We start from the raw sequence: 15,867 nt of genomic DNA, 5'->3' as shown, positions 1-15,867 counted from the left end.
AGAGAAAAATAACTGAAGAGATATTCTATAGATAAAACGCAGAAAAAGGCAGGTGGATAAAAAAATTTAAGAATCCCACTCAACCCTTCTATATTTACAGAGAGATTTTTATTACACCACTATTTTCAATATATTTATCCTTTTTAAATCTATTTTTATATAGATATTTTTTATAAGAGGATAATTGAAATAATTAATATTATATATATTAAATAAGTGATACGTTAGATAAACTTCATCTATATTTTATAAGGATTTATAGTCCTATCTTTAGTATATTTTTATTGTGGATCATGATATAAATGCTTCACTAAGATTAATTTAAAAATTTTGCCCGCACTTCAATATAACTTTAAATTAGCTAAAGTTATTTTATTTATTTATAATGGCTTCGAATTCTATAATGTCTGAGAAGAAAATTAGAAAAGAAAAGGAAATTTTACTGGAATTCGATCTAAATAGCAAAGGTAAATATAATTTTCACGATAATTATATTACTTATCTATAAATACAATACAATCGGTCTAACTATTTTCTATCATTGGTACATTTTCACTGTTATCTATAGTGATATGTACCTTTTTTTTATATTTAATTTTTTAAAAATATATTTTTAATTCAACAGTGTATATATAAATGTTTATGCTTTAAAATAAAATAAGATATTCAGTTTAAACAAAATCAATCTAAAATTATTACAGACAATATGCTGAGATAGAAATTTTAATAATTGATGAAAACTTTGGGTCAATAACCATATTATGGTTGGTTAATTATATTATATTTTGATTAAAATTGTTATAATAGTAAATTATAAAAAAAAATAATTATGTTTTTTTGTAATAAAATATATTTAAATTATGTTTATATTTTTTTTAAAAATCTTTTTATAACAGATTAGGTAAATATATAATTTTTTTTTTCCATTTAAGATATAAATTATTTTAAAGATACATTGCTAAACTATTTTATATAACAATAGAATAATGTAATTTATGTAATTGGCTGTAGTGCAAATCTTTTATTTGTTATTTTTCTAAAATCATTTTTTTTATTTGGAATATTTCTATTAGGTCTATAATTGCTTAAAAAGGGTTTTTGGGCTTGCGCCATAGAATAATTTTGACCAAATTGTAGCCTGGCCTATATTAATTTTTTTTATAAATTAAAAAGTAATAAATTTGCCTAATTTAATTGTAAGCTTTAGAATTTTGGTTAGGCCTAGAAAGATATTTTGCATAAGTTGTCTAGTCAGCCAAAAAATTCTTTGGTATAACTTTCAAGGTGGACTTAGCTGGACAATGCCAACTTTTTATCTGTATAGCCTTGCAGATCCACAATTATTTTATTGATCAAATCTAATAAGTTTGAAAAAAATCATTAAATATTTGAATTTTTTTAAAATATATTTTTGATTTTGTGAAAGATTTTTTATGCATAAAATTTCAAAAAATTACTTTTAAAAGACATTAACATTTTTAGGTAAAATTTGATCAAAAATATTTCTTCTACAAAGAAAAACAAGATTTTTGAAGATTATTTTCAAACTCTGCTTTGAACCAATGTCAAAAAAAGAATATTTTATACATAAAATCAAATAAAATAACATACTAACTATAAGCTATGAGCAAAAAAACTTTAATCTTCTGTTTTTTATTGCTAAGGTGATATTTTATGCATTATTAATGATTAAGTGTATATTGTTTTTTTATTCCCCAAAAGTTAATTTATTAAAATATAGGTAATGTTTATGGCTGAATAGATTGGTTTAATTTTTAAATTCCCCTTTTATTGCAATTGCAAATAATTTAACAAAGAAATAATATCACATTTAATAGTTCTTTTTAAAATAATTCTATTTTTTAAACATTACAATTAAATTGTAATTTTGTTCATTTATTATTTATCAGAGACCTGCAGATGTACCATTTTGTAAGGCTGGCCCAGATTTTTATAAAAAATTTCCGGCCCAGCCCTGGTTTTATATTTTCAGACCTGGCCCAGATTTTTTTGAAATATATAATATATTTTTTCAATTTTTTAGTAATGACAATTTAAACAATTAGGTTTTGAAATATATGGCTTAGCCCAGTTTTTTTGAAAATTTTTTTATCCCCTGCCTGGGTATTTAAGCCCGGTCCAGGTATATTTAAAAAAATTAAAATTTGGCCTGGCCAGTGTACCTCAGCTGGGCTTAGGGCTAGACCTGCAGGCCTCTGTTATTTATAAAAATTATAGATAAAATAATTAATATTATACAATTATAATATGCAATCATAAAATGACCCAAAACATTTAAAATATATGATGAGATCAGTTTTTTAAAAATTGGCCTTATTCAATTTTTCTTAAAACTGTAAACATTGTTTTCATTTTCAATATTTAATATTGGCACATCCTTAAGAATCTATTATATATGAAAAGCTCATATTTTTTTAAACATTAGAAACATGTTTTTTTTTCAAAATCATTATTCTATTTATAAATATAATGAATAACAGTTAATGTTTGCTTTTTTTTTGTCTCCTGAGCAATTTTTAAAATACAAAAATTATTTTACATTAGGCTTAAATAAAAGGATTTCACATTTAGGCCATGGCCTGATCTAGACTAGTCTGCACATCCTGGCTTAGGTACACTGGCAAAACCTTAAAATATATATTTTTCAAAATAAACCTGGGTCTAGGAACATATATTTTTAAAATACTTGGGCTAGGTGGAAAATTTTTTTCTTATGTAAACCCAGGCTGGGCCAAATATTTAATCTTGATTATTATATCCATTGTATAAATAAAATAATGATTGAAGTAAAATATAAGATTTTTGCATAATTAAATAATATATCACATTCATTCACTTCTCATACTTATATATTTACAAAACCATTTTATGGAAAATTTTTCATACACCCAGACCGGGCTAGAAATTTCATTTTTTAAGAAAATATTGGCCAGGTTAAAAATTTAAAAATTCAGGTTAGGCCGAAAATTTAAAATCCAAGCAAGACTGGAGCGATTTTTTTTTAAAAAATCCAGGGCAGGCCTTGCAGTTGGTATTTCTACAGGTCTCTGATATAATATATCTTATAAGCACACCTGGTGTTTTCTAGAGTTCTGAAATTAAAATTCGTTTAAAAGTTACGAATTTTTATGTCACTTCATTTATTTGGCATTTGAAGCCAATATCTGATGGCTCTGTTTGATTGATTTTTATGCAATATATTTATGTATCTGTAAATAGATACAGTTATAGCTAAAATTATATCAATATGATTGATATAGGTATAATTGAAACTTTATCTAAATATAAATATTTTTTAATAAAAATGTATCTAGATAAGATACGATACAAGATACAAAATTTAATTAACATTGAATATAAAAAAATCTCTAGAGTATTAGTATTTTTTCTCTTATCAAATTATTATCGATTTTTTTTTTCAATAATATTTTTTGTCCAATTTTTCAAAATTTATGCAATTTTTTTTTTAAATAAGAAAACGATTGTTTAATTAAAATAGGCTATTCTTTGTTCACTAGATCACTTCTTTCTTTCTTTTCAATAACCAAGTTTTTTTTATCTTCTAGTAGTTTTTTGAGTTGTCTTGTCAATCATATCTTATCTATACAAGGCTACTGAACAAATGTAACAAAAATAAATGAAACTGTGAATTCGTTTTTTTAGTTTTAAATGTTTACAAGTTTCACTATCCTGTTTGGATAATTTTTAGTCCGTTTCAGAAAACCTTAGTACGCGAAAAGGAACAGATTCTTAGTTTCTGTTTTTTTCCCTTCGAAACCCTATAACCAACCCCCCTCCCCCTCCTTTTCACATAATTCGATCAAACATCTATAAAAATTTAGCCTGCATCCTCCCGCTCCTTGGTTACATTTTTTTGGCCAACAATCTTGCCATTTTTTTGAATATCTTGTTCGGTTCTCGAACACCATCCGAATTCTATGTCTCCGGTATTTGACTAATAACCTAAAAAATGACGAAAAAGAAAATTTATCTTTAATTTTTTATTTTATTAATTTTGACTATTTAAAAAGAGATATAAATAACATTATTATTTATTATTAAACCATAATAATTTTTTATTTTAAATATAACAAAATACGTCCATATTTATAAAACGGTACAAATGTAGCATTTTTTTCGGATATTGGAAAGAAGGAGTGGGTAGGGTGGTGTAATAGCCAAATTGTCACCAGTATTATTTATTTTAAAATTTAAAAAAAAAATGTACTACAAATATTAGAATAATAATCATTGTTTATAATAAAAAATAATGATAAAAATATGTTTTGTTTGTTGCTTTGCTATTAGATTAAAAATTATTAGTATGCAATTTTTTCCATATATAAATTCAATACATTTAAAAAAAGATAGATGCATTTAAATCCAAAAAAAAAATTCGGTTAAATTAGGCGTCGCGTTTTAAAATTTATGACGGTTATTTACCTTAAAAAAATTATTTGTTTGTATGATAAATTATGGATACACATTTTTTTACACGATATAATATAATTGAATGAGAATTAATATTTTTTAAAAATTTGATACACCTTTATCGATACATTTGAAAAGTATCTCTTTTTTTTATAAAATCATATATAAATTTACAATGATTAATGATGCTTCTGCTTGATTTATTTGCCCTTTCTCCGGTAATAACGCAATTAAAATTATACTTGTTTGTTTACAAATTTTTAAAAAACTAACTGATTGATTATCTGTGCCGATGTGAGATGCAATTATAAATAAAGTTTATAAGCAAGGAGTGGAGGTAGGAGAGAAGGATTGATGAAGGAAAGAAGTGAAGGGAGTCAATGGATATTGTTTTTTTAAAATCTGCATCTTCTCTAGAAGACATCCAACTTTTTTAGGTGGACCTGAATAGTTGGAGGGATTGTCTAGAAAAAATCTTTGGAAACCTCTTAACTAATAAAAATTAATGATTACCCTAGGTTATTGACTCGGCTGCCTCATAATCATCTGAATTGCAACTTACAAAGAGCAGACATAGGTTAAATTATATTAAAGGTCAAGGCCGTCGACAACATCAATCATTAATAAATAAATTTTCTCAGCCTATTCTTAAAAAAGGCCTGATTCGTCAGAAAATGGCCTAAGACCCGTCACAACTATGCAATGGGCCATGGTTAAATCTTTCATTTAAGATTATACTTGGCTTTTCCACTTTCCTCGCAACTGTTAATAGTAACACTGACCCTAGCAGAAACCAAAAAAAGAATAAACAAATACAAAACACTGGTTTACCTTAGCCACACCCGCCAATGGACAACTTTCCCCCAAAATAAACTTTGCATAAAAAGCGTATCTAAACATTGGAGGCCAAAAATAACGGCATAAAATAAAAATTGTGATTTTTTTCTCAATTGAGAGTACCCCCCCCTCCCCCCCCCTTTCCTCATATCTTTTTTATAGCACAATTTTGTATATTGTATATGCTTTAAAATTTTTTTTTTATCGTGTTCTTATATTTGTGTTTGTGTATATTAGCGTCAATGTGTTATTTTTTTTTCTTTTCAACTTTTAAATCATTTGACCACCTTTTTTTTAAAAAAATTTTTAAAAATCATGATTTTATTAGAAATGTAACATCATGTACGTGGTTTTTGGGAAGTTTTGCCCAAGACTTTTGAACGATATTCGGAGCTCACATATGTTTTTTTTAAATATTTTAAATCATTTTTTAAGCGCGTTTTTTGAATTTAAAAATTTGATTTTTAGCGGAAATGTATTATATCATATTTGGAATAGCTAACTTATGAATTTACGACAATTTTTGACATGAATATATGGATTTAATATTTGACAGATTCCATTTATAAATTATACATTTATTAGTTTTGTCAAAAATCGCTACAATATTTTTTTTATATAAAATAATTGACTAATTATGTGATTATTTTTTTTGGAAGGGGAGAGGTAGTAGGACTTTTATCACTTACTCATTGTCTAGGCTCGTCAAAAAGTAAGAAGTTTTTTAGACGTATTCCGCTGTACCCCCTTTCTACCCACTAGCGAGTAGCGATGTCACTGTTTGATTTTACAATATTTAAAATCCATTTTTTTATGATTCTTATGTAATTCGAATGATATATTCGACTATGTTTTCGATGACGTAGTATAATTACTTATATTTTTCCACAATCATTCATATTGAATATGAAGACGTTATAATATTTTTGTTAATATATAACACATGCTTGTAAAACTACACGCATTTGTTTTACCTGTTGTATTTACTACAACAGATGATTTTTTTTAAAAAAAATAAAATAAAATATCTTGCCTTAAAAGGCGTAAAAATTGCCTAATGATAGTTATCATATATAAATTTGGAATACACTCTAACCAATTTATAATATTTATTACTGTGTTGGGCAGATTTAGTTCAAAACATTTCCATATTTTTTTTAATTCATTTGTGAATAAAATTATTTAACTTGTGAAAATTGTGAAGAATAATAAATATGTTATTTTTAAGAATTTTTTTTCCAAGTCGGATAATTTTATTTTCAAATGAATTAAAAAAAAAATAAGGAAATGTTTTACGTCAAATCTGGTCAACACTGTATATTTTATATTTATGAATATTCTTGTTTGATAAAGTATCATTATCATAAACCGATACAATTAAATTATTTTAATATAAATTCAATTTAAACGCTGTAGAAAAGGTGATATTTTTATTAGTTTTTTTAAATTTCGACTGATTCATCCCAGTCTGACTATCTTGTCTGGCCCGAGAAGATCTTTACTCAAAATTATGAGAGGTCTAACAGTAACCTCGAATTTTTGAATATTTGTTGATCATTTTTCAGTAAATGCAAACCCCCTCTAGGAGCTTTATGATGATAACGCTATGATAAAATTTAAAAAGTATGTGTTGCGACGTATAAATATCAGAGACCTGCAGAGGCACCATTTGCACGGCCCGGTTTTAAATTTTTTAGGCCCGGCCCGGATATTTTTTTAAAAAAATTTAAGGCCTGGCCCGGATATTTTAAAAAAAAATTTTTTACGGCCCGGCCCGGATTTAAAAATTTCAGGCCCGGCTCGGAATTTTTTAAAATTATATTCGACCTGGTATATACAAAAATTCACCTATGAGGTATTTTACCATATTTTTCAGCGATTATTATCGCTTATTATTTAGAAAATACATGTAAAAAGCTAATATTTTGAGAATATTATATTGAATTTATAAAAAATATAAAACTTATTTATAAAAATGGATATTTTGAGCATATACTATATTTTATATACTTTGAATAAATTTGCAAAATTAATAATTAGATCGATCTGTGGGTGTTAGGTAGTGTTAACCATCACCCAATATTATATTAATCATAACTATAATATAATATAATCTTATAACCTTTAACTCATAATGTAAAAATTTTTATAAAAAATATTAAGGCCCGGCCCGGGTTTAACAATCTTAGGCCCGGCCCGGATATATTTAAAAAAAATTTTTTAGGCCCGGCCCGGATATGTTTAAAAAAAATTTTTTTAGGCCCGGCCCTGCAGGTCTCTGATAAATATTATTAGCGCTATGTAGAATCAGCTGTGATTTCTGATAGCGTTAAATAACGCTACGCTTGAACATAACACGTATACTCTAACTCTACATCATTTACTAGTTGCCGCCAATTCGAGGCGAAGTATACAAAATGTTATATAAATATAATAATTTTACTATTTAACTTTCATTTTTTTTATATATTCTTCTCGAATTCGCCGTGACTGTGAATGCATAGTAAATGAGGCTTAAAGGCAGACACTAATCTCCTTTTCTAAATAGACGCAAAAAAACAATTATTTTTAAATATTTTTGTTACCATTTTTACTAATGGAATAATAAATAGTATTAAAATTAAAAAACTAAGGGAATAAATAAAAAGAAAACTTTATCTTCTTTTATTTTATAGTTTTTTTTAAAAAAAAACAAACAAATTTTAAATACCAATTATATATAAAGTACGAATTTCGATATTAAAAAAAAATATAATTTTTAGGGAAGAGCGAAAAATTAAAAAAGTTTTAAATTATATTTAAAATTCAAATATGGCAATGCTTCTTTATTGTTTGTTCTTTTATATTAAATCGCTTATATAAAATAGTTTATTTTTTATAATCTCGATTCATTGTCACTTTTTTAAATTATAGAATATAGAATTTTGGGGTGTTTTTTATAAAATATAATTATAATATAAATATATTAAAACTCGAATTATTCCAGTCTTTTACCTCGTAAGATTTAATTTTTTAATTTTCTTCTGCGAATCGTCCAACCCAGACGATTATATATAAAAATTTTGAAAAAGATTTACCCGGGTTTAGTGAGAAAATTTGATGGCCTAGATATGAAGTTTACTGTCGGTTATAAATTATCCGAACCCGAAGAGTATTCGATTTATTTATTTTTAATTAGGAATCTCTATTTAGGTGTTGTTAAGCGGGCCCGTTTTGGCTCCATTTTTAAAAATGAACCGGTATAGATTCTAGCCAAAATAGATGGGAGAAAGGTTTGGACTTCTATTTGCCAAATCTCGAGGTTTACATATTGTTAATTTAGCTTAAATCTTAAGCGCGCCGTTATCGGGATGGCTTGTTTCTTTTCTTTTATAAAATATGCCCAGCCGAAATATTATATATATAAATATTTTTATTGTAAACGTTACTTTTGGTAACGTCGTTACCATGAATCCTTATGTGTGCATAATATGGTATCTATGAATAAATGGTATTACATTCTTGTTAAGTTTCTTCTATAGCACCATACTGGTTACTTATCATTATAATTAAAAACTTACGACAAAAAATGATAATTTTCACTTGTTTCGGGTCCAGCTTGAGAGGAGTAATAACGGCAACTCTTATCTGCCTCAAAGGAGTCGATTCACGTAAGCACGAGAAAATCCGCTTGGAACACAAGAGAATTCCAAATCTGGATTCGAATCTAGAAAATCCTAACAAGAAAAATCACCCTCTACCAACTTTATCATTATACTAAAAAAAGTCAATCCATCTGCCTAGTACCCTTAAATGTTTGACCATATTTGCCTGTAGTAGTGCGGGGAACTTGAATCTCAATATAATACAAAATAAAGGCTCTTTCTTTAAGAGCAAAATAAACAAAAATATGCCGACTATAATTTTCAAAGATTCACTTTAAATAGTAGTTTATGATTTATTACATAAAGATTATAATATTACTACAATGCAACGAAATTCCTCAATGGTGATCTCATCCTCTTATTATCCCCCCCCCCCCCACTCCCAAACCCTTTATCCTTTTAAAAAACCTTATCCTCCATTTATATAGTTAATCTCCTATGATTGAATACTTATTCAGATTATTTATGGTCATGGAGATTCATCATGCAAAAATAGCATGACATTAAAAAAACAGACCTTCTTGATTTTAATAAAAAATGAAATCGTTTTTTTCCCTTTTATTATCGTCTGCGAAAAGAGAAGGGGGAAACTTTTTTAAAATAAATATCGTCTGCGGAGAGAAAAGAATTTGTTTATTCTTTTTTTTAAAACATTCAATTCAAGTCGTTTAAAAAATTATATAAGACCATTTAAAAGATATAAGAAATTTTTTTTTACCAGTAGTAAAATAATCGTATATTTAAAATTACCTTAATTCAAAGGTTAAAATCTTATTTCTGTTTGAATGACTTATTGATATAGTTCGAAAGGGGAGAAAAAAAATGGAAGACAGAAATTTATGTCTGCCATAAAGTGATTTTGTTAAAAATCTCTAACTTAAAATTATTAATTTTTAAACCTGGTAAATAGATAATTTATAAAAATTTATCGCGTAACTTCATGGTTGTCTTCCATATAGTATTCATCTTTATTTATCATCAATATTTGTGTATACATTATTTTTTTTATATTATATCTTATCTAGGCTTCTTCTCTTTAGTTAAAAAATAAGAGTTGTTAGTTTGCAATACAAATAATAAATCTTCTCTATTTTTAGATAATCATACATCATTCCTCATTCGCTAAATGTCATTTTATATACACTGATTATTCATTTTAAAGAATAAATTAATACATGAATAATGGAAGAAAGAAATGAAGGAAGAAAGAAAGAAATGAAGGAATATACGTTTTTAAACTATTGTTGCGCGACAATCCTACTGGAACGATTTAGAAAAACTACAACACTTAGACTTCGTTTATAGAAAGCGCAATATATCGGAAGCGATGCGAATTCTTTGCAAAGTTAAGTTATATTATTTAACTATGTATTTTACAATTTGCGCATTGCTTGAAGCGACATCACGGTATTTTGCTCTCATTATAAACGAGGCCATAGAATATTTAAATTTTTTAACTTTCGTTTTTATTTAAAAAATAAAAATTCCTATACCAAAATTATTATTTTTTGGGACGTTCCTAAAAATACGTCATGCTCTACGATATAGAATTGAGAATTCAACTCGGGAAAGCAGGCAATCATCCATTTTGAATGTTCTGAAAAATAAGTTAAAGAAAAAAATCAGAATTATTAAATCACGCTAAAAGAAGGTATCGTTATAAAAAACAGCTGAATCTCAGTTTCTCTTTTTTGCGAGGATCTAATATACCATAAATATAATACTTATTTGCCCCTATATCAGATCAGAGAACCTGTCAAGGTAATATTTTAGGATCGGACTGAATTTAATTTTTCAATTCAAGTCCAAATTTTCAAAATCATGCCCGCTCCATGTCTTGTCAAATTTAGGATTGACTGGTTCCGGTTCGGACTTTCAAGTCTGATATAGATGGACTATTGTATTTCTCAAAATATAACCCCTCATTCACAGTTGGCGCGAATTAGCCGCGCGTTATAAATTTTATAAAGTAAAGAAGGACAAGGATTATTGCTTAATTCCATAAAGGAAGAGGCGTAGGACGCGGGCGATAATTTTTTTAGATGACAAAACAAGGGTAATGTTTTTGTAATTTTTTCCTTATATATTTTCGAGTAGCGTCTTGGTCAAGTCAGTTCAGTGCATATATCACAATCTAATAGTTCTGGGTTCAAATCCAGCAAAGGTCACTTTTTTATAAAGCCAACTCGGTGGTTCCGTCCTTGGGTGATGATATATAGTAGATCGGATTCGACCACGCGATTCGTTAATATAAAAATTGTTATCAAGTAGACTAACGTGAATCATTACCCCCCAAAAACAACTCTTCGATCATTTTGAATTTAAAAAAATAACTCAAAGTTTTTTTAAAGAAAAATATCAAATGGATTATTTGTTATAAAAATGTATAAATACGAAATATAAAGCTGATATATTTTTTTTTTCGTCGGTAAGAATTATAAATTTTTTTAAAAATATTACCCAACAAGAGTTTTAAAGGGGCAAAAAATATCGATTTTAATTTCTGATTAGATCTCCTGGAATATTTTGTTGGAATAATTATGTTAACGGTAGATTGAATTGTGTTAATGTTTTATCTCTTCAGAGTAACCCTTCATTCAAGGTTAGCTCTAATTCGCGTCTATATTTTTGTATTCACCGCCACGAACGCTAACTGTGAATGAGAGGTAAAGGTGGAAAAAAAATCAAAATAAGTTAAAAAGTTGGGTCAAATTTTCGCCAACTTTTATCTGCTATATCTTAGAAAGTATTCTAAAATGAGGTCCAAAAGTTTTTTAATTTAAATTTTTTTATATTATATTCTGGATTTGTTTAAAAATAAATTTGGTACCATTACCTTAAAGAAAAATGGTTATATTAGATAGAATTACATTTTCCTTGTTGAACAAGTGCAATAAGTTTTACTTCCTTATAATGAGATTATTTCGGATATTTTTCCCCTCCTCCCTTAATCTGAGTAATCGTAAATTCCCATTAGCGATCACTAAGGAATTAATCGGCTCCTAGCTAATAATTTAATAGTGATCTATTTATAGTCTTCAAGGTATTTAATTTATAAATTATTAATTGAAACATAATATTAAAGTCTAAAAAATTGAGTGAGACTTACTGTCTAACTTCATCTACAATAATTATCTAAGTATAAAATATGTAGATTATTACTAATAGCCTATAGAAAATATCTTCCAATATTATTCTTTTTTTTCCTTCTCAATTTTAATTTCGTAGTGGTATCACTTTTCTCCCCCAATAATTAATGATTCATGGGACAAATACCAACCCTACTCTGGTGTGCTTTCATAATTAAATCGTTCAAAAAAAAGTTTTTATTATATATAAATAAAATTTTTACAAAAAAAAAATATTGTTTTTTTATTGATTTTCATAAGCCTCTTTTTATCTCTTCAAGAATTTAAAAAAAACGAATTATCCTAGTCAGTCCCATTAAATTTTATGCGATAATTCATAAATACCGTTTTTATTTAATGAATAATAATGATTACTTTAAAAATTAATCAGACGAAATTAGATTTTGTAATTGTTTGTTTTATATTTGTGTCCAAATTTATTTACTATATTTATGTGATGAATACCCTAATTATCGCGTCAGCTAGCTCAAAATAATTGAACTCATTAATTTCATATTAGGGTCATTATTAACTGCCACTCATTACAAAAAAATAACTAATAAGCGAAGGTTAACAGTCTTGTCCTATCGGCCTTAAGTCTGGGCCCGACCCTCTGACGGAGTGGTCTTTTTTTTGGAGAACCATAGCCCGTTCTTTTATTTTTATTTAAGTTTGCCTTACTATTCAATTCATATAATTTTTTACTAGATTTTTATGTATATATTTTATTTTATATTACTTTTCTAGAGAAGTTACTATAGTTTTTGTGATTCTTTTTCTTTTTTTTAAATTCATTTTTTATTTTGCAATATACTTCGAAAACCAAAAGTTTGTCAAAAAGCATTTTATTTTTTAAATTAATAATTATTATTACTTTAATATATTTTTCATATTTGATTTGATGTGGTTAACATAAAAAAATATTTTTAAAATAACAAAAAATGGATCAGTCTTGATATTTAGGAGCATGGTCTGGATCGATCTTTTATTTCAGGACCGTGATCCGGTCCGTGTGTAACGGCTGGTTGGACCAAAGATTTGATCGTGACCTTCACCGGCTGGTAGTCACAGGGTGTCCAATTAATATGGTTTAAAAATACCTATATTATAATCGTGGGACAATTTAGAAATATTAAATAATTATTGCAATATTTTAAAAACATTTTTTATATCGTATTATAAGAATATTTTATTATTTTGGTAAATATATTAGTTTTTTTCCCTTTTCTTGTACTAAATCTTAAATAAGGTCAGAAAAAATAAAAAATAATTTAATTATATTGTCTTTTTTTTTACTATTACACACAATTTATTTATTGCATAAGAATCCCCCCTAGAGTCATATATAATAAATTATAATTAAATACAAGTATTTTAAATTTTTTTTATAATATATATATTATAAATAGGTACTATAGAATAGAAAAGCAACATAAAAATCATAATTTTTTTTGGAAACAATCTTTATATGATCTCTGAAACGGTGATTAGATTGAAAGCTGACCTAGCAGACCAGAATGCTAGTAAAAAGTTAATTTGGCAGATTTTTTTAAAAAAATAAATAAATGAATGATAATGTTCTCTATATATAAAAAAAATTAGGAAATTGAAGGATTCTAGACTACAAAATTGTTCTAGTACTGTTTTTAGCCAGAACAGCATTGCCTAAGTGTCAAGATTTCGTTAATAAATTAAACCCTTGTGCCATTAATGAGCAAAATATTTGGGCTTGCGTAATATTTTTCTGGATAAGATATTGAGTTAACCTTTTTTAAAAATTAGCTCAAATCGAGCCGTTTAACAACACTATTGGGTTAAGTAGGGTTCAGGTTCGAATAATTTTTAAAATAGGGTTTGGTTTAAACTATCTATCGGATAGAATGAGGTGCTTATTACATCTAAAATTTTTGCTGGTAAATTTTTTGAAAAAACGCGGTAATCAAATTGTAAGTAACCTAATAATCATTTTATTTTTGCTAGAAATCAATCATAAAATGATTTAAAATCCATCGCGTTCTGTGCGGGTTCATTAAGTGAAATATTTATGGTTTCTTAAAACTTTCGCGCTTTAAAGACAGTCTTAGAAAATAGGATTCTAGTGAAATTATATATTTAGGCCACAAATTAAGGGTGTCCCTACAATCAACTAATAAATCTGAAATCCAAACTTTCCCTGCCATAACGAACTACAAAGTACTACACTATAATATTTTTTAAAATGACCATTATATCAATTATTTTTAAAAAAGATTTCATTTAGAATGAAAAAAAAATGAACAACAAACCGCTCGAAGAACTAAAACAGAAAAATTGGGAAAAACCAATCTTGGTTTGTTCAACAATTATTTGGAAGTAATTATGGCCCCTGTTGCATTTAGTAAAAGTATAGTCGGCGCATTATTGGCAGTCACGGGATATTAACTCCTCGGGGAAAAAATATCAAATATGAAATAAACTTCCCTTCCTTCCTCAAAAAAATTTTCGGGGGGAAATCATCCGATTACCTCATAAAAGGACTACCTATCGCGCATTAAAGTTGAATAATTTCAAAAAAAAAACGAATTCTTAATCCATACACTCCGCTAAGCATTGAAACACAAGTTAATTTTGTGCTTTCTTTAAAGTTCATCTATAAATATTTTCCTTTTTTAAACCCGAGGCTGGCCGTAGTTTCCGGCTAAAGATTATGGTTAAACCCCTCTCTTTTTTAGCCGGCTAAAAATTGGAACTAATACCTAATCGTTCACAAGTACAGATAAAGATAATAATTTATTATCATATTTAGTGGATTTGTTAGAAAAAAAGGAAATATAAATTATAACCCAGCTTACTATCTACAAAAGTTATTACCAGAAGAATTTGACTATTGGCTACATACTAATTTTACCATTAATAAGCATTTTTTTAACTATGAGTTTACGAATTATAATATATTTAAGGATAAACCCAATTAGTCAAATATTGGTAAATAATTATAATTTAAAACTTTATAAAATTTTTTCCAGCCTGACCTAGAATTTTTAAAAATTTCGTTACTTCATCAATTTGAAAATAACAAGTAAAGGAATATTAAAAGCTCCGCTCCAGTATATAATTTTTTCAATAAAAAAATTTTTTCGAAAATAACTACAAATTAAGGGTATTTTTATTTACCAAGAAAAAAAAGTAAAATTCAGCATAAGTGCTCTTCAAAATTAAAAAATCTTCAAAGATTTTGATCTTAAGATTTATTTTGAGAATGCTTAAGTCTTTTTTTGATAAAAATTTTAATTCGTTTATGATTTCTTTAGCGACCTAATTAAGGTTTTTTCTAAAAAAAGCAAACCAGTTTGCACTAGCACAAGAGAAATATATTCATGCTTGAAATAACTAATTTTATTAAAAATGATCTTGATCTTAAAAAAAATCTTAAATTTTCTTATCTTAAAAGATTTTTTTTTCCATACTCTAAAAATGATATTAAAATTTAATCAATCCATCAGTCGGGGAAATAGTATTTCATAACAGTTTCATAACATGCATAAAGCATTTGTGACTCATCAGCTGGATTCTATCTAATTAGCTTAAGAAATTATTCTGACTTATCAACCCCGTTTATTTTCTTTGGGATAGTGTGGGTTTAAGAATGCCAGTTCCGCTTATAATGCTAAGCAATTTTCAAAAAAAGTATTTGTCAATCTTATTTTTTGTAAAAATTATTTTGAAAGAAGATAATATATATTGGACTTATATCCCATTAAAAATAAAAAAACTTTTGAAAATTGAACATTACATTATTTAACGCCATCTATTAAACTTAATAATAT

At 26.6% G+C, this 15,867-nt stretch overlaps 1 protein-coding gene across 1 annotated transcript in view; it reads left to right on the top strand.

Moving 5' to 3' along the window:
• Positions 1–339: 339 nt before the first annotated feature.
• Positions 340–15,867, top strand: part of LOC135922898 (uncharacterized) — a 57,000-nt gene continuing 41,472 nt past the window's right edge. The window contains exon 1 of the mRNA XM_065457410.1: positions 340–467. Within this exon, the coding sequence (XP_065313482.1) occupies positions 386–467 (82 nt within the window). The 5' untranslated portion in view covers positions 340–385. The remainder of the gene's footprint in view (positions 468–15,867) is intronic.

This window comes from Gordionus sp. m RMFG-2023, chromosome 1, assembly GCF_954871325.1.
Source record: "Gordionus sp. m RMFG-2023 chromosome 1, tfGorSpeb1-WG-v2, whole genome shotgun sequence".
Lineage (NCBI taxonomy): Eukaryota > Metazoa > Nematomorpha > Gordioida > Chordodea > Parachordodidae > Gordionus > Gordionus sp. m RMFG-2023.
Note: the sequence above shows the minus strand (reverse complement) of the source record. Positions and strands in the feature narration are given on the sequence as shown.